Raw genomic sequence first — 20705 nt, forward strand, 5'->3', positions numbered from 1 at the left:
TTCTGCCCAAGGATGTGCTATATTATTTTAAAATAAAATAGTCTAGTTTAGAGATTTTATGTGTATTCTCACATCTACAAAGAGTATTTAATGAGGAAAGGTAGTAAAAAGATGTTCACTTAATGTTTACTTAGTTCACAAAAGCGTATCATGATGTTCATATATATCACAATATTGATACTGATATTGCATACCCTAATCACAACATTTGTAGAATCAGTACACATAAAATATATCAAATCGGAACAAAACTGAAAACATATGTATCGTTACGTTTCGAGCGAGACGTAAAAAGAAAAGGGAGAAATTGATAATAAATAAATAAATGAATGGAGGCAGCCTTGAGGAGGAAAGAGAGGAGAAGATAAAAGCAGGGTAAGGTGAGAGGGCAGTAATGAAAAAGAAAAGAGGACAAAAAAAGTAAAAGGAAGAAGAGAGAGAGAGGAGCGCTGAAGTGTGACAGCCTGGAGGACGAGTGTACTGTACCATCCCAGATAAGGATAAAGGAGAGAAGAGCAGGACTGCAGAGAGATAGAGAGACAGAGAGAGAGAATGGGGTGAAGAAGTGAGAGAACAGGACAGAGATTGAGTTTGGAGAGAGTCCGGGGAGAACACGAGGGCAGATGGCTTTGTGTTTGTGCCCTCACTTCTCTGTGGGATTTTTAAAGGGGAAACTGCGGATCTTCACTGCACACAGAACCCCTCCGTCCTCGCGGTTTGAGATTTAGGTTTATTATATGAACCTCTGATGTTACACTTCCACATGTTTATAGTATTATATTTAATAACAGTGATTAAAGACATGCGGTGAGGAGTAGGAAGAGGCCACTGTGGAATGTAAACGTCCTGTAGGGAAGCTAGCTAATGATTGAAGCTAAGCAGCATTTACAGGTGCATCTCAAAATATCGTGGAAAAGTTCTCTTTTTTTCATGTAATTTAATTCAAAAAGGAGAACTTTCATGTATTCTAGATTCATTACACATAAGGTAAAATATTTCAAGCCTTTTTTTTTAGAATCAGGAGATTTTTGCAGGTGTTTTGAGTTAATTAGCTGATTCGAGCTCTTCTGAGGTCGATATTTCAGTATTATAAATTCTTTATTCTAATATTTTGAGATAGTGGATTTTTTTATTTCAATGAGCTGTAAGCCATAATGATCAAGATTAAAACAAAAAAAAGGCTTGAAATATTTCACTTTATGTGTAATGAAATTTAAAATGGACAGATAATTATGATGTGATTAAGTATTTCTGATGGTGAGGTAGTGGGCGTAAAGCAACAAGTATCCCTTATAAGTGTTCCTTTGTATGGTTTCTTGTGTGTGTGTGTGTGTTTGTGTGTGTGTGTGTGTTGTAGGGCGGTTACGCTGCCTACCGATACGCCCAGCCTGCCACAGCTGCCGCTGCCGCCTACAGTGACAGGTAAGACACACTCTACTACTTACACACACACACACACACCAGATCTCCAGCAGAGCATTGCACTCCAGCATGGATCAGTTTTGCTTTTTCTTTTTGTTTTTTTCCCTCCGAGGTCAAACTCAGCCCCCCTCCCTCCTCACAGTCCTCGGAGAGGGAAAAAGGCCACGCAGATTTATTAGTCTAATTCCCATCTCACGGCACGTTAATTGGCAAATTAAATCAAATGAGATGTCATGGCAAATGTAATGGCAGGAGGCGTCCATGGTGGACTACAACTGCAAAATGAACCCACAATATCGAGTTTCACTGACCCATGCCTTCCCTCTTCATTTTACAACATTCGTGTTAAAGATTCAGAAGGTAAATAGTGTTTATAATGTAGAAACTCTGTAGATACCCAAACCCATACCTATGATACAAAGAGTAGACATTTCTAACACTTCTGTTTTACCTTCACCTTCATTTAGTCTCAGATTATTTAATGAAATACCTGTAAAATAAATACAAGAGAAATTAAATGAAGGCAAACGATGTTCCGTGCTCTGAGACCCATTTTAGTATTAAATGAATGATGCAAAATAAAATTACACAAATTTACACTCACTCCAAATGTAGTCTTTTACCTAAAACCTTTTTTACTTTTGCACTGGAGCTACACAACTAAAGTAGCTAATAACTATTAGAAGTCGACCTCATCCAAAATCGAAGATGAATACATTATTTTATTATTATTATTATTATTATTATTATTATTATTATTATTGTCTGTTGTTGTTGTTTATTTTCTTTAGAAAGTGTGGGAGAAAGGTTTACAGGGCATCCAGTTAAGACTAGAGGTGTGTATCAGGACTGGGATGTTTAAGGACACAACAGTTTAATTTAGAAAGAAAGAAAGAAAGGATGGAAGGAAGAAGGAAGAAACACAGTCTAATGTACTCTATCAAGGAGAGAAAGAAAGAAAGAAAGAAAGAAAGAAAACCAGTCTAATTTATTTTCAGGGAAGGAAAGAAAGAAAGAAAGAAAAGTAGTCTAATGTGCTCTACCAGGGAAAGAAAGAAAGAAAGAAGGAAAGAAAAGCAGTCTAACATACTCTATCAGGAAAAGGAAGGAAGGAAGGAATAAAGAAAGAAAGAAAGAAAATCAGTCTAATGTACTCTACCAGGGAAAGAAAGAAAGAAATAATGAAAGAAAGAAAGAAAGAAAGAAAAGCAGTCTAATGTACTCTATCAGGGAAAGAAAGGAAGGAAGGAAAAAAGAAAGGAAGGAAGAAAGAAAAGCAGTCTAACATACTCTACTAGGAAAAGAAAGAAAGGAAGGAAGAAAGACAGAATAAAAAGAAAGAAAGAGCCCTTGCTGTTTAGGCCCCCTTCTGGTTTTTAATCCAGATATGATGTTTGGTGCGCTGAACAGATACAGATACAGATAGTCATGTGCATTGCATAACCCTGATTTTGAAACAGTTTTATATTTACAAATTTAAGTTCCACATTTCACATTTGCACCATTTTGCTATAATTTCACCTGCATATTTTGGGAGGCGGGGCATGTAGGGATGGAGTCATATCTAATTGAAGTGAGAAAATTATGTCTAAGATGGTGGCCTTTCATTAGGCTATATTCTCCTCATACCTTGAGTACAAGGTTTTTAATAATAAATAAATAAATACATACATACATACATATATACATACATACATAAATAAGCAAGCATCAAACATGTCTTTGTGGATCGATTTAAAACTGGGCATTTGGGTCAGAATAGAACATAAGAGTTGAATGGGAAAGGCACTGACTTGATTCCAGAACAAAAATGTATGCACATTTTGTGACTTTTGATTTTCTCTTACAGCCCTCAGAGTAAAAAGCACAACACACTGCTGAGTAAACACAGCATAATTCAGCAATACTTTGTTAAAAAAAATACTAGAAAAATAAATCTCACCCACTTTACAGTACCGCATGTTGATCCGTTCTTTGAAGAACAAGATTTCTTTTCTTTTTTTTCAGAGGGTAGGACAGTATACCAGAACTCCTTGTTTACATCATGTTAATTAAAACATATGAAACTCATTCGATACATTGCTAATGCTTGCTTGGTAGATAGACTGAGCAAGTAGATGGCTAATACACGACTCGCATCTACAGTTTATTAAACATGAATCAGGCAATCAGATGATTTATTTTTTCTTAGCTGTGGATTGATACTGTTTACTTCTTCATGTTGTTAAATCTCAAGTTGTAACCCTGATTTGTTAATAGACCAAAAATATGGTGTTGAAGTTTGTACGGTTATCAAACTGAGCATTTTTCATCTAATCTAACCCTGTTTGAAAACAAATTACACATTTGTATACAGTCAACTTCAGAAATTTTTTGGGGGGAAAAACCTGCACTGAAGGATTTCAAACATGAACATGTGAATGCACGGGTAGTTCTCATCATTCTCAAAATTAAATTATTATTATTTTTATTTTGATCTCTTACATTCTTAGACTTCCTGGAGAATGAGAATGAACAAACTTGTTTTTGCGCTTTTTATTTTTAATTAGCAATGTCAGTAATTTTGCTACATATAATTTCATATAAAAAAAACTATTACTATTGTTCTAGCAGAAAATGTGATTTAGCACAATGTTTCTATTTTTATTTTATTATTTTTATTTATTGCCCATTCTCTTGAAGGGTGCCAATAATTCTGAAGTCGACTGTGCTTCTCGGTAGGAGATCCAAACATGAATTATTCTCAATCATCGTGTCAGATATTGACATTTCCCTTTTTTTCAAGGTAATAAATCCTGTAAATATAATGGTTTTTGATGTCACAACATGAGCGCGTGACTTCCTGTCAAAACCGTAACCTGCGACCTTTATTTTCTGTAGAAAAAACTAACACGCTCAAAGTGACACTTTATTATCCTGTCATATTCGAGCTGCAGTCTCATAAACTGTCAATCTTTAGGGTTTCTTTTTGCATGACTTGAGTGTTTGTGCTGTGAAATGTGCTGACTAATTAATTGTGAATGGTGTCATGCCCTCATTACGTCACCTTTTTTTTTGCGTGGTGGTGTGTGTTGTCCTCCTGTTGCTCTCGGCTTGTCTTTTCACACTCACTAACACACACACACACACACACACACACATACACACAGAGTACCCAGTACGTTCACACTATGAGTAGCACCTCTAACAGAACCTCTCCAGAGGCGGCGGCGGTGTGAATGTTGTCAGGTGTGAGATTCAAGTAGCGAGATAATTAAGTCCTTAATCATGCGTTTGCTCTTTTGTGGACAAATGTGCTGGAGCATAAAGACAGTCTGCAGTCTCTAAAGATCAGAGTGGTTTATAAATATGAAATTCAACTTTGTTTTTTTTTTTTTAAGGAATCGAATTGCTAATTTCATTTACAGTAAGTTGAAAAAAGTAGAGGCTGAAGAAAAGAGATCACACTTTCTTTATTGCTTCTTTGAAATTTATATTTTATGTTTCCTGCATTTGCATGCAAACTAACCCAATCCTTTATGAAAACTTAAAAATTTGAATATCTCCAAAGCATAAAAGCTATCTAATTAGTATTCAGGTAATGCTAGCGATGGATAAAATTTTGGTTGTTGAGGAGTTGTATTTTGACAGGTTTAGCTGAAACAAGAGAAGGTTTACCAGGCATTAACTAGCTGCTAGATATTTGGGATCGCAAGGATAAATATGCGAATATTACACTTGGCATATTTATGCAAATTCATAGATCATGGAGTTTTTAATGATGGTAAAGAAGTAGAGATGGCCTTATGTATTAGTTTTATATTTTAATAATTATTGTACATAGATTTGTAATAACTTCTTACAACAACAACAATAATAATAATAATAATAATAATAATAATAATAATAACTACTACTTATGTCCATGGAACAGCCAGATATAAATGTAATATCTTATACAGTAATGTTTACAGAAACACTGTAATCCCCCAAACCTCCCCCGATTCCACCTCTTAATGGTATGATCCATTTTCATTACAGTTTCAAGCATCATGATAAGTAGATAAATAAGGAATAACACACAACTCGGCATGCTGTTAAAGGAAAGTAATTAATGCTGACACAAAGCAGAGCTAGTGCTACCACCTGGAAGGGGATTATTTCCTTATAACGGCACATTCCAGATTGTCCCAAGTGTTTTATTCCTCTTCAACTACTGCCAGTTTCCTATTTATTAATTACTTACACATTTTTTTTATCCTTTTAGAGTTACATTTAATGTTGTGGATCATCTGCGAAGCAAGTTAGTTCTGTTGGAAAACTTAAAGTTGCAGCTTTACCTTTGAGTGTTACAAACAAAGCTCTGACACTGGAGACTCCTTCCATAAATGTTACATAAACATCTCTTTACAGAAAACTTCACCATATCAACGAATTTTTTTTGTTAAATATCAAATCGTATTTCCAAATCTGTTCATTGTTACTCAGATTGCGTCTTGTGTCCATCATATACAGTAGTCCACTTGTATGAGCTGTTACTATAGAAACGATAATGTATTAGAACGAGCGCATTAATATAAACCTGTGATTTATGTTACAGCCGGAGTTATTGTGAGTGCTGCTGTTATAGAAAATTAATCAACACCTTCTGATTGTGGTGTAAAATAATTTAAATATTGATGAAAGATTTTAGTCTGACAAACTGTTCAGTGTGATAGGATAGATGTTAGTTTATATAATGATCAGATGTATGTTTTATGATGTGATATTTTAGATTTTTTACACTTGCCCTCTGGGATTATTTCTGCAAAATGATGTTGTGTTGTTGAAACTCCGTCTCGGCCGAGACCCCAATGCGTCACGTCTATTATGCAAATCGTGCGGCTCTCAGTCACAATCGAGTTCTGCTGTTTGCCCGTGGCGGTGAAAAAGAATAGTTTTTGCGAAAATGAAACTTGCCACAAGATCACCAAGCAGTGAAACCGAGGTAAATCTGAACGTGGCTTTTTGGAAACAACACTGTAATGGATTGTTGTTTACAAGGTCATATTTGTTTTAAATTATGCTAAATAATAAAAACAAATTACTCTGCGGTGTAATTGTCTAGAATTAATTATTCACGTTCCGCTGGGGAACACTGAGAACCATTCACAGCAAAAACAGATGTGAAATTGCTTACTAATCAAGCATAATTAGATATTTACAAAATAAGGTTTTAATCTTTGCCAAGTCTATTCTGAAAGATCTCGTTGACAAAGAAAAAAACATGGCTGCTAAACCAGTATGACCTCAAACTACAGAGTACAGAGTCAGCTCTGGAACTATTGACACCCTTCAAAAAATACATTAAAAAAAAAAACAACATTTTTTTAAGTACACAGTTGAAAAACTGCTTGCTTTGTTTTTTATTAGATTGTTTTATTGTTACTGCACAATTAATTATCTTTTTATTAAATCATAATAAACCATTTGTGGTTTCTTGGAGTTTATAATGTTAAATTAGCTCAAAATATGTCAATAGTACTCAATGTTTACATTCATTTTTTGCTTGTTTTAATGAAGAGTGCCAATAATTTTAGAGCTGCATTTAGCAGATAACATCTAACTGTACATTTTATTTTGTTGACTTGTAAATTTGTAAATTATAGCCTAAAGCTTAATGCTTGCTGCTGTTTCTGTGGGTTAAAATGGATAGATTTGCAATGCATTGTGGGTAACAAGCATATAAATACGTATAAATATTCCAGAATAATGACTAGCAAGACGTTTTCTCAAAAATAAATCTGATTCCATCCTCACTTCACTAAGTGTGCCAATTATAAAAACATTACAGTATTTATCATTAATCTAAAATGGCCACCTTTTTGATAAATAGTGCATTATATATGGTGTTAAAGTCATTGTTTCCAGCCATGTGTACTGCACAATATACCAAAATTTCTCTCATGCAAATTCAGTGTACATGTGAAGCAGGTGGACGGGATTTTAATTTCTTATCGCACCATATCGAGTGCCCTAGGTCAAGGCCAGATGTGATGGGAGAGTGTGTTGCCGTTCTTCACTTCACAAAGCCCTCTAGTCGAGCCTCAATGCCTGCATTAGCCCACTGAACTTTGTGAACTTTGATGTTCTATGTGCATGCACTCAGTTCTCCGGTGTTCCCAGAATCCACGTGCTAACACGCAACACACACCAGCTGTGTTTCTCTGCACCACGAACACTGACTTGGTTTGTTCATGATGAACAGGCTGCATAGATACCAAACGGCTTGTTGTGCATGACCTTGCCTTTGTTGCTTGACTGAGAAAGCTTGAATTAGCTGTTCTATGCTAATTACTAAATAATTACTTAATTACTATTAACCTTTTATGCTCCTTTACATTCATGAACCTTGAGGCTTCTTATTAAGCGCATGGGGGAAAATGACAAAGTGAGGAATGGAATCATTCATGGTTTCTTGGTTTCTGGTTAGAAGGTTAAATTATCTGTTTTGTGCACAAAAAAATGACGCTTGTGTTTTCATACTATTGTTCAGTCATGCATAACTGGCTCTTTAGTTAACACTTCTGTTCTTCAGCATTCTATAGAGGGTCATGTTTTCATCACGCTTTTGTAAACTACAACAAAAGTTGCTGCTTGGTTCATTTGTTCGATTGCATAGCCGCAACAAGCTGCTTTATTTTCCCTCCGGTCAATAGTGTCACGTTGAACGGTGTGCACATTCAAAACAAGTCCACTAATGTGATTAAGAGGGCTGATTCTATCCAAACACTCACAGCGAATGAATGATTCATTAAGTTATTAAATATAGCTGCAAGCAGCAATTAAAAAGGGGCCCTGCAAGATGGCTGCCAAGTCAGTGTCCCTAATTAGATGTGAGTTTGAGGTTGTGATGCGTCATTTGTCACACCTGTGCTCTGAGTCATGCAGGCTGGGTAATGCACTGAATGCAGGTCACATTCACTGTGTTTATGTAGCATACTAACTGATAGATCACACTCACCTTCCATAGACACTGCCTTCACACTCTATGTACTAACTTTATATTCCTCTCTTAGACACTGACTATACACTCCTTCCCTGCATCCTAAGTTTATATTCCTCTCTTAGACATTGACTATACACAACTTTCCTAGCCGCTGGCTTTACACTCCCCTCTGAGACGGTGGTAAACTCCTTCACTTTTATACTGACTTTACACTCCTGCCTTAGACATGGACTTTACGCTCTTGCCTTAGACACTAACTTCATACTCCTCCCTTAAACACTGACTTTACACTCTTGCCATAGACTCTAGCTGCGTTTACATGGACAACAATAATCCACTCTTAACCCGATTAAGACCATACTCTGATTAAGAAACTACCATGTAAACAGCAATTTTTACTTACCTTAATCTAATTAAGGTCATAATCGAAGTAAGCACTAATCGAATTAAGACATGTGGAGTACTCCTGTTTTAGTTGCATTATCGACGTGTATTACAGACATGTAAACACCTTAATCACATTATGAACGTCGTGTGAGAGTTTTCACCACATTTTGCGACAGGACACGATCACACACGGCAGTTTTACGGCAAAGAAGAGAGTTCGGCTGCATCCCAAACCGCATACTTTCCTACTATAGGCCTGTAGTGGGGAAAAATACATGTATCATGGCTACTACATAGACGGTAAGTTCACGGTTTGAGACGCAGCTCACGGCTTCAAGCAGTTGTCTATTAGCACGTATAGCATGACAAATAATTAACTGCACTTAAAGCGTTCGTAAAAATTTTTTATAAAAACACCCAAAACTGTATACAGTACCATAACAAAGACGAACTGTATGTTGATACGTGAAATTCTGGAGGGACATCGGACGGCGTGGCGCGGTGACGTAATGATGTGTGCTGTTAATCTAATTATGTTCTAAAACATGTAAAACGGCAACATGAAAGGAGTATTCTAAAAGCGACTCATGTAAACACCTTAATCACATTATTATCTTAGTAAGGTCCATAATTAGATTACTGCTGTCCATGTAAACGTAGTCACTGAATTTACACTACTGTAGACACTGACTTTACACTCCTCCCTTAAACACTGACTTTACACTCCTGCCTTAGACACTGACTTTACACTCCTGCCTTAGACACTGATTTTACACTCCTGCCTTAGACACTGACTTTGTGACTTTATGCTCCTGCCTTAGACACTGAATTTATTCCTGCCTTAGACACTGGCTTTAGTTCCTGCCTTAGACACTGGCTTTACACCCCTGCTTTAGACACTGACTTTATGCTCCTCCCTTATACACTGATTTTATGCTCCTGCCTTAGACACTGACTTTATGCTACTGCCTTAGACACTGACTTTATGCTCCTCCCTTATACACTGATTTTATGCTCCTGCCTTAGACAATGACTTTATGCTCCTGCCTTAGACACTGACTTTATGCTCCTGCTTGAGTGAGACACTGACTTTATGCTCCTGTAGGCACTGACTTTACATTCTTCCCTTATACACTGACTTTACGCACCTTCCTAGACTTTACGCTCCTCCCTTATACACTGACTTTATACTCCTCCCTTATACACTGAATTTACGCGCCTGCCTTAGACACTAAATTTATGCTCCTCCCGTAGACACTGACTTTACACTCCTGCCTAGACTTTACACTCCTCCCTTAGACACTGACTTTACACTTCTGCCTGAGACACTGACTTTATGCTCCTGTAGACAATAACTTTACGCTCTTTCCTTATGCACTTACTTTACACTCCTGCTTGAGACACCGACTTTAGTCTCCTCTGTTAGACACTGACTTTACACTCCTGTAGACACTAACTTTACACTCCTGTAGACACTAACTTTACACCTCTTCCTTAGACACTGACTTTATGCTCCTGCCTTAGACACTGACTTTACACTTCTGCCTTAGACACTGACTTTACACTCCTGCCTTAGACACTGACTTTACACTCCTGCCTTAGACACAGAATTTACACTCCTGCCTTAGACACTGACTTTATGCTCCTGCCTTAGACACTGACTTTACACTTCTGCCTTAGACACTGACTTTATGCTCCTGCCTTAGACACTGACTTTACACTCCTGCCTTAGACACAGAATTTACACTCCTGCCTTAGACACTGACTTTAGGCTTCTGCCTTAGACACAGAATTTACACTCCTCCCTTAGACACTGACTTTACTGTTCTGCCTTAGACTCTGACTTTACACTTCTGCCTTAGACACTGACTTTACACTCCTGCCTTAGACACAGAATTTACACTCCTGCCTTAGACACTGACTTTAGGCTTCTGCCTTAGACACGGAATTTACAGTCCTCCCTTAGACACTGACTTTACACTCCTGCCTTAGACACTGACTTTACACTCCTGCCTTAGACACTGACTTTACACTCCTGCCTTAGACACAGAATTTACACTCCTGCCTTAGACACTGACTTTAAGCTTCTGCCTTAGACACTGACTTTAGGCTCTTCCCTTATGCACTTACTTTACACTCCTACTTGAGACACCGACTTTATGCTCCTGCCTTAGACACTGACTTTAGGCTTCTGCCTTAGACACGGAATTTACAGTCCTCCCTTAGACACTGACTTGACCTACTGACTTCCCTATATGCTGCCTTTACATTCCTCCCTTAGACACTGCATATATACTCCTCCTTTACACATAGACTTCAGTCCTTCACTTCATGCTGGCTTTACACATCTCCTTCTGACCCTAACTGACACTAACACAATCAAATAAGTGTACCAGAATTAACTGTTGTATAAAGTACTATATATATCATGTTACATATTACACCACATCCTACATTATAAAATTTTCAATATCCAATAAAACAAACATATTTCTGTCTTTCTTTTGTTTTCTTTTTTCATTCTAAGTATAAATCGCAGCATACTGTACAGTAGGGGTATTGCATGGTTGAAATGACAAAATAATCTCAAATAAATATATAGTTAATATTATGCTATACAGGTAAAAATGATGTATGACATTGCATAAACTATTTTGAAATCAGGGTCATATACTTGCTTATATATATATATATATATATATATATATATATATATATATATATATATATATATATATATATATATCAGCTAACAATCGAAGTTTTAAAAAATCTTTACAAGATTGAACAAATTATGAATTTCTGAATGTAAACAATATTCAACCTGCTGGTGAACTGATGGTTTTGCTTGTTTCATGTTGTCTTTGAAATAACGTTGTGCAGAAATATTGAGATATACCTGATATACTTCTGGCTTGTTTGGTTATGATACTGTAATCTTTCATAACGTTCCACCCCGGGTACGATCTGTAGTCCATTATCTCTTACATTGTGTTTTACATTGTGATGTTATCATTAAATATTTTGTAGTGAATAAGTGTGGTTGGTTGTATGCAGATGCATAATGTTATTCTGTCCTGTTTAATGTTTTTTGTTTAGTTTTTTTTTCGGTGATGCTTTACATTTAAGGTTTTCTTATTTGACATTATTTGCTGCGTCAACATATGAACAATAAACTTCAGCATTAATAAACCTTAAGTAATATAGATGAAGTAAGAAAGTTGACGTGTGTTAAACATAACATATTAACTAGCGTTTGTTTGGTCCACAAACAAAAATTAACAAAAATTTTGTTTCATTTATGAAAAGCAAAATAGCATTTTCCAAAATGCTAGTAGCTTCCTGAAATCTGGTCTTGAGGTGTAAATAGTCCAACTTGATTCAGCTTTCATGTGAATTTTGCCTGTTAATTAATCCATTGGTCATTGTCGATTCATTTTACTCCCTGATGAAATGAAGAGTAAAAATAAAAGCGTTGAGTGTTAATTAAGTTGTTAATATTACTCATGGTGTATTAATGCTGAAGTTTGTGTTAACTAATGAATGGACCTTAATGTAAAGCATTACCATTCTTTCGTTTGTTTTCCTGTGCCATACAAATTTGTATGCATGTGTCAGTTTAATATTAAGATTTTCATTATAATGCTTTGAATCTCGTAGCACTTTGATTTACGCCACTATGCCTGCAGTGGTTTCAGGAGCCTTGACACGCTCAGGAATAGACTTAAGGCCATTGCTCGGCAACACAATTCCTCTAGAGAAGATCATGGTTTAAAGAGCAGAAGCCCGAGAGCTTCCAAGAGCCGAACCAGTGTGCATTTTGCACTTCTTTATTGAATCGGACGTGTGGATTGAGTTTAGCCATGTGTGCTGCGCTGTGCCTCACTTCTGATTTGATCTCATCTGTCATATTATTTATATACATATATTTATATATATATATATATATATATATATATATATATATATATATATATATATTTATTTATTTATATATATATATATATATATATTATATATACACCAGGGTATTTCACTGAGATTGGTCGATTTATAGATGGAAAATGAATATAATTGAAGAAGTTGCAGCAGATCCTTTTTTAATCCAAACGATATCACATCATACTCATAACACTTAATGCTTGATTATTAATGAATAATAATAATTATTCCTTATTTTCCTAATGGTTTTCAAACCCCATTTGACTTTACTGACAAATATTTATCAATAAAATCACGTCTCATGCTCTGGAACCCTGCTGTATGATATATTTCCTTCCCCACATCCCCCTTCCTAGCATGCTACATGCAGTACGTGGAGTGTGAGACTGCACCATGAGCTCTGCTCTTATGTGTGTGTACTGAAACCCATTTGCCATAAATCACCCTCCACCTCCACCTCCCTCTTTTCTCCTTTTTTTCTTTCTTTTTTGTTTTTCCTTTTACCGCCCATACAGCCAGTCAGCAAGCGGCATTGTGAATTTTATCTTCTCTTGCAGAAATCATTTCGTCCTCGTTGCGGCAGATGAAATTTCTTGTAACACCTCTTCAGGTAAAATAAATAAAATATGAAAATGAATAACAGCTCACCCTCACTTTCTCGATGCACCCACGAGGGAGCGGGCATATCCTTTTTTTATGCACCTCGACAGTGAGTGCTTTTATTGCTCGCCTCTCTCTTGTTTCCGCCCCTTAATTAGTAGATTTGACTTTCTTTTCTTTTATTTATTTATTTTTATTTTTATTCTTTTCCTTATTGAATGCTCATTTTACGGAGTGAAGTAGTCATAGCATTTTGCATGAGGACAGCCAGCAGGCATTGCAACCCCGTTTTTTTGTTTTGTTTTTGTTTTTTGCTCATTCCTTTGCAGTTGGCACTGCTTTCCAACAGTGCATGCGTCCGTCTGAGGAGTGAAATGAACACGCGTGTTTGTGTGTGTATGATTATGCGTGTGTGTTGGGGTTTTTTTCCTTTCCTTCCGTTCATGTGATTGATTTTTACTCCTGATGTTTCTCCGTCAGAGCATCTCCATCTCGATTGGGGTGTGTGGGTGTGTGTGTGTGTGTGTTGTTGGTGGTGGTAATGGTGTGTTTGTCGTGTCAAAGCTCGCTCGCTTGGTTTGTTACATCTTGCACACTTGGCTGTAGGAGGCTAGACGTCCGTGTGTGTTTTGCGACTGGCTTTTTTTCCCAGAGGCATTGTGTTGAAAGGGAAATGGACCTGTCCATCCATCCACATATTGATTTCTTTTTTTCCTTTAACAACCGCTTTCCTGTTAACCAAGGGGAAATTAATATGCTAACAGGGCCACGATTTCTGGCGACGTCAGCCATTTTGTGAAATTGGAATCTCTAATTTGGATGAGCGAGTAGCTCCATGAGCCAAATGCAGAAAATTATACAACCCCAGTGTGAGCTAAAGTGCTTCCCATAAGAACTCAGTGTTTAAGGTTCCATCTTAGTGACTAGCTTAAAACCCCCAGAACTGCCCCTTTACCCCCACCTGAATTGGGCCACACTGGCTTCTGCTTCACTTTGGTATTAGGATATTTTAACAGTGCCTAGAAATTCATCAGTATGTTTATAGAGACATAACACTGTCACTACAGTTTAACCTAAAATCGTAAGTGTGTAGTCAATAATGTAGAACATAGCTGCTGCTGTTCATTAGCAAGCACATTCTTGTAAATCTGTTTCACCTTTGACCCACATCAATAAAAACCTGAAAGGTCACATGGGAGAAACTATGAGAGATAAAGATCTCACATAATTCATATGCTGAGATTTCAATTCACATTCAGAGTCATTATAAACATAAAGCCTATATTTTTTCTTTGACTTTAAAAGTACACTCCTTAGGCCTGGTTTTATTTCATCAGTTAGTAAAGATGAATGCTTTACAAAGGATACTTTATTAAAAGAACAAAAAAAAGTATTTTTATTACTAATAATTGTTGTGTAATTGTCTTGTATATCGCACCATAGAGCTGTTCTGGATCGGTCAGAATCAATGCGAGCGTTCTAATATATTATCGTTTCTATAGTAACAATGTACTATAGGACAGGAACGTGTATATTCATTGCTATGCTGATGTTTTCTGTAAGATGTTTATTTAACGTTTATGGAAGGAGTCTCCAGTGTCAGTTTCATGTTTTGCAGCATCTTCAGGACAGATGTTTTTGTTTTATTGATAACATGACAAGCTGAGGGAGCGACCATTTAGAGCTACTCTGATGTAAGTGATAACAGGAACTAACTTGTTTCGTGGACGTTCCACAACGTTAAATATAAGCATAAACGGATAAAAAGTATGCTGTCAATGATTAATTAATACAGTTTGTAACTGTTGGTAAATCTCTATTGTATAAGAGGAATAAGAAGAATAATTTGTGCATTTGTGGTGGTAAGAATAACTCTGCTTCATCAAACCACCTTGTGATTGATTATTTTCCTATAACAGCATGACATGGAGTGTTTTATTCTTTACTTAATAATGGATGGAATAAACTCAGACTCTCAAGAAGAATTCAACAGTGATATAATGGCTAATAGAAGATTTTGTGATCAATTCCATTGTAATCGCATATGAATAACTTTCATTTATTTTTAATAATTATAATGGCAGTTAGTTATATTTCTCACAACTGATGAAATAAAAGCACGAGCTGTAGACTTCCTGAACCCTCATGCTATATTATATTTACAACCTCAATTTGAAATCTCAGCTCATCAACCTTTCCATTATCAAAGCGGGGTTAATTTAGCAGACATGGCATCCTAAGAGCCTGCTTTTGAGTCAGGGAGTGTGTGACCTCCTGCCCCTCGCTTTCAGGTTCATATTCATTAAAACTTCTCCTGTAAACAGGGTCAGATAAATCGCTTTTCAGGGCGACGAAACATGAACACCAGCTCGAGTGCAAATAAAACGAATAACGATGTCCGCAGTAATTTGGATTAACTTCTTAATCTTAATCGAACATGCGAATATGCAAATGATTTCATTTGCAGGTCGTGCCCTGCCTCCTGATTGGCTCTGTCTGGTCCAGGCGTCCTTAACGAGGGCAGATAAATGGGGCTTATTTTGCTAGCCGAGCCCCAGGATAATTCACACACTCCTCTTTATCAGAGCGGGATAGCAGGAGGTGCATGTGTTTTATGTTATTTGTTTGTTTGTTTTTCTGTTGCCCTGACAGGAAGTGAAATCCTGATAACGTCATTCCACTCAGGACAAAGACAACTGTCTGAAATAATTGTAGTCAATTTTTAACACTTATGAAACGACATTTGTCTTTGTTTCATACGCTCTTTTATTTCTTTTTTTAGTTTATTTTATTTTTCTCCATCAGCTAGCTAAGATCAAATTATTGTGTTGCATGGAACGCATTAAGTAAATAAATCCCATGATGCTGTATTTTCTTATATGTTTATATTTATTTATTACATCTTATTTATTTATATTTATTTTCCTTCAGAGCATCTTGTCATTCTGGGTTGTTTTTAAGATTGTAAGTAGCGATGTATCTTTGAATTCCAGCATGATGGCAGAACGCCTTGTGGTTCCATCTGATTGTTATTGTGAAACACTTTAACATCATCACCATGTGGGCTTGTGTATGATTAAATGCTTCTTTCTGTCTTGGTGTGTTCATTTGTATGACTCAGGATGTGTGTAAAGTGTGTGACATGCTCGTGCTCTGTCCTTACAGTTACGGACGAGTTTATGCTGCCGACCCCTACAACCACGCACTTGCTCCAGCAGCCACATACAGCGTTGGTGCCATGGTGAGACTCCATTTTGTTTTTCCCGTCTCTCTCCTCTTCTCTCCTGCTCTCTGTTTCTTTTCCATTTGTGCATCATTTGCTTTTTGTTGTTGTTGTTGTTATTGTTGTTGTTCTTGTCTTTGTCTTTTTTTTCCCCCCAGCGCATGGATTTTAGTACAGCTGACACCGGCTCGCTTAAACTTAATTGAATTTGTCTTTTGTGCTAACGGCAGCTGAAATGGCACATTAATCCTCGCGGTAAACGTGATGAATGTCTTAATTTCTTGGCAGTGTAGTGCGTGTTAGTTATTATATTTCTAATTTTGCGAATATCACCTAGCCGAGCGCTCGGCTTAATGGAATAATTAGTCATTTTGATAATTGAATCCATCACCTAAGTGGCGCTGCGGTGGCGGCGAGAGCAAAAAAGGGGGGGGGGGGGTGTCAGGGAGAATGAGAGCGAGCTCAACATTGACAGAGCCGGAATTAGCCTGTGGCGTCCTTGGATTTCCATCACGATGCAAATTTTATTTAACTTCATATCACTGTATGCATATTGTTATTATAATAACAATATTAGTAATGCATGTATGGATGTGCGAAGTGCATGACATCATTCACGGGTTTGTTTCATCTTTTTTTAGCTCATCTGTTTATTTGATGTAGCTAAACACTTTTCTGGCATGCGGTATCTTGGTGTTGCTTGCTGCATGAGGATCGTCTTGCGTACAGGTACAGGAAAACAAGTCGGGGAAAAAAACTTTTTCCGTCTTCATGCTGACTCAGGATTCTGTTAAGTTTGCACACTGGCGGTTTGTCTTTGCAGAACGCTTTCGCACCGCTGACCGACGCCAAGACCAGGAGCCACGCAGACGATGTGGGTCTCGTTCTTTCTTCGCTGCAGGCTAGTATATACCGAGGCGGATACAGCCGTTTCGCTCCATACTAAAAAAAAAAAAAAGGAAATATAATACACACACCTAACTCAACTCAACTCAACTCAACGCAAATTCTTCCCAAGGGTGGTACAGAGGGAATCACTTTTCTGAGGCCTGGGTATTGCAATACAATGCAGTCGTGCATCATTTTTCAGCACCTCTTGCGGAGGAGAGAGGACAAAAAAAAAACCACGGATATTTTTCATCTTATACCTCAAGATATTTTGTGCTGTGTATTTTAATATTGTGGGTTTTTAATTTCTAAAACATAGAATCGTTGGCTGTAGAGGTTTCTGTGGTGATCTAGAGAGCTGCTAGATTTCGAAGAAAAAAAAAAGAAAAAAAGAAGACGTTTAAAGGGAAAAAAAAGCTAATTGTTAGGGCTTTATCATTTATGTAAATGAATTATGTATGATAAATATTTAGTCCCTTGGGGTGATCATATTTTGTAAGTGACTACAGTAGTACTGGATTTCTGCTTTTCGTTGTTTGGTTCTTTTTTTTTTGTTGGGGGGGTTTTTATGGTGGATAAATGGCCCAGACACCCACGGAAGCAGCAGCAGGGCGGGGCAGGAGGGAAACGAGCCCCGCCCTGAGTGGCACGAAGACACAACAGGGAGGAGCAAACCACTAAAGCATTGATTACTTCCTCCATCTGATACCAGTCATTACTCCAAACCAAAGTTTACTTTTTTTTTCCTATGTGTTTTTCCCCTGAGTTTTACATAGCAGCTCTTAGAGTAACTCCAAAACTTCACCATGACAGTATTTCAAATTTTATCTGTTATATAGTTTGTAGGTTTAGACCCTTACTAATTTATGCCAACAACAGATGTTCCATACATATATATATATATATATATATATATATATATATATATATACATATATATATATATATATATATATATATATATATGTATGAGTATATGTATGTATGTGTGTGTGTGTGTGTGTGTGTGTGTGTATATATATATATATATATATATATATATATATATATATATATATATAATTTTAGTTCTTCCACTATATTGATTGATTTGCTGACTTTTATATTATGGGAGAGATGAATTAATAGATTTTAAAAAATGCGGGAAAAGTAGTGGTGTTTATATTTTTCTCTTTTTTTTTCTCCAAAAAATAATGATTATTTGTACCAGATGAAAGTTGTTGGGGGGGGGGGGTGAATTATAACAACACTAATAATAATTTATAATAATATTAGAAATAATAAACCAAGTGTATTACAATATGAGCTGTTCAGTGGAAAATGTTCTCTTCTATGAAATACACAGCTGTGTAATGTTTTAGATTTTAGCGTAGTTAGAAGAACGTGTCTCTTTTATTTTTTTATTATTTTTTTTAATGGGAATCATACTCCAAAAATTTATATCAACACAAGTTCACACAAATAATGCAATCACCATTGTATATATGATTATGATATTTTTTGTCTGTACTATTTTGCACACACAACCTGCATTTGTTTTGGGTTTTTTTCATTAATTATTTGCTATTATTATTATTATTATTATTATTATTATTTGGCTTTTATTATTTTTGAGATCACTTGTAACGTGACATCCTTTGTAAGGTTATTTTCTAGAGACGCAGCCTTTACATTTTGAAAACCGTTCGGAAACCTGAGAACTATAGGACTTGTGAGAAAAAAAAGATATCTATATGTAAATACGAATAAGGATCAATATGTCGTTTTTTTTCCAAGTGCTACACGAATAAAACCAAGTGCTCGACTTGGCTGTGCATACACGAAGAAAAACTTCCCTTCCTGTTGTTTACAAGTATATCTACTTAGAGATGTTTGTCACATATCTCCTTTTTTTAAAAACTTAAAAATATGTCGATAAAAAAATGAAAATGGAAATAAATAAATAAAATAGGGCAGCAGCTCAAATTTATCCAGCTGCGAATATCCTCTCGTGCGTGCACGTGCGTGCGTGCCTGCGTGCGTGTGTGCGTGTGTGTGTGTGTGTGTGTGTGTGTTATCACACACCCAGGGTGAGAAAATTGATCGTATTCCACTGCTGTAACTCTGCTATACTTTTCTGCTTCCAGTAGGTGTTGTGAAACGGGCCTTTTCTCCTTGTCATTGTATGTGCATGCACTCTATGATCCGCATAACAGTAACCATAAATAAAGTTTCTCAAGATAAGGAGAACACTTCGTGGCCTGCTCCTTCTTCTTCCTCTTCTTCTTCTTCTTCTTCTTCCTCTTTCTTTTTTTTAAACTCATAAAGTACTATAGCGAGTGGATCGTGTTTCTCGGTGATGGAGTACATTTTTTCCCTCTGATTCAATTCCCACCAAGCTAAATTGCATTTAAAAGGCAGAAGGAGCTCGGATAAAACTGATGCCTCCAGAAGCAATGCGCTCATCCCTCAGGTTTTTTTTTCCCCGAGCTGGAGAGCGATGCGGAGGCGAGAAAGAAGGACGCAATCTGATAAAAGCTCAGCTTCTTCCAGGCTTCCGGCGCACAAAGGTTATGAAACGGATCTCCAGCCGGATCGTTGAGGTTGAAGAGTGGGGGAAGCTCATAATTTTTTTTTTTTTTAATGGGAAAAAAAACTATGGAGTGATGACTGGTAGGTGATTTTCTCCAATTGCAGTGAACTTTGCTAAAAATATCATTTGGTTTATTTTATTTTAGAGGACAAACACAACTTTTTCTCATCAAGCCAGAAGGAAAGAAAAGGACAGGAAAAAAATACAGGGGAAAAAGAAGAACTAAAAAGATGGGGAAATATATGCTGTGTTCCACAAACAGAGTGGTAATGGAAATCAGAGCTGAGCATTGTCCTCCTAGCATGTTGAGCCTCTTTTTTTTCTACTCGCAACTTAGTTACTCTCAAAAGAACGAAAATCAGAAAGGAAAGAAACAGGAATAGGAAAAATGGTAATAAAAAAAGAAAAGGCAGAAAAGTAGAAAGGGGAAAATGAGAGGAAAGGAAAAAACCTGAATTGAGAAAATTTGAACAATGACAGGTTAGAAAAAGGAAGAAAACAGAAAAAAAACAAATGACAAAAATGGAATGAGGAGAAAAGGAGGGAAAAAACAAAGAAAAACTCAATAGCAATGGCCCTTATTTTGGTTGTTCAGAACTTATTCTCAAAAGATTATATTAAAAGGAAAAGGAAAAAGTATAAATAGTATAAAGAAAAGAAAGTGGGGGGGAGCCATTTCCATTTTTTTTCTCCTCTTAGCATGT

General features: G+C 36.5%; 1 protein-coding gene across 4 annotated transcripts in view; it reads left to right on the forward strand.

Moving 5' to 3' along the window:
- Positions 1-17544, forward strand: part of rbfox1 (RNA binding fox-1 homolog 1) — a 60638-nt gene extending 43094 nt beyond the window's left edge. For 2 of the 4 annotated variants that reach the window (XM_053651866.1, XM_053651884.1), the window contains 3 exons: positions 1358-1422; positions 16484-16559; positions 17365-17544. In XM_053651866.1, the coding sequence (XP_053507841.1) occupies positions 1358-1422; positions 16484-16559; positions 17365-17487 (264 nt within the window). In that variant the 3' untranslated portion in view covers positions 17488-17544. Of the gene's footprint in view, positions 1-1357; positions 1423-13275; positions 13329-14936; positions 15013-16483; positions 16560-17364 lie in introns of those variants that run through there. The other 2 variants (XM_053651875.1, XM_053651893.1) reach the window with 2 other exon arrangements.
- Positions 17545-20705: the final 3161 nt, after the last annotated feature.

Source organism: Ictalurus furcatus, chromosome 2 (genome assembly GCF_023375685.1).
Source record: "Ictalurus furcatus strain D&B chromosome 2, Billie_1.0, whole genome shotgun sequence".
Classification (NCBI taxonomy): Eukaryota; Metazoa; Chordata; class Actinopteri; order Siluriformes; family Ictaluridae; genus Ictalurus; species Ictalurus furcatus.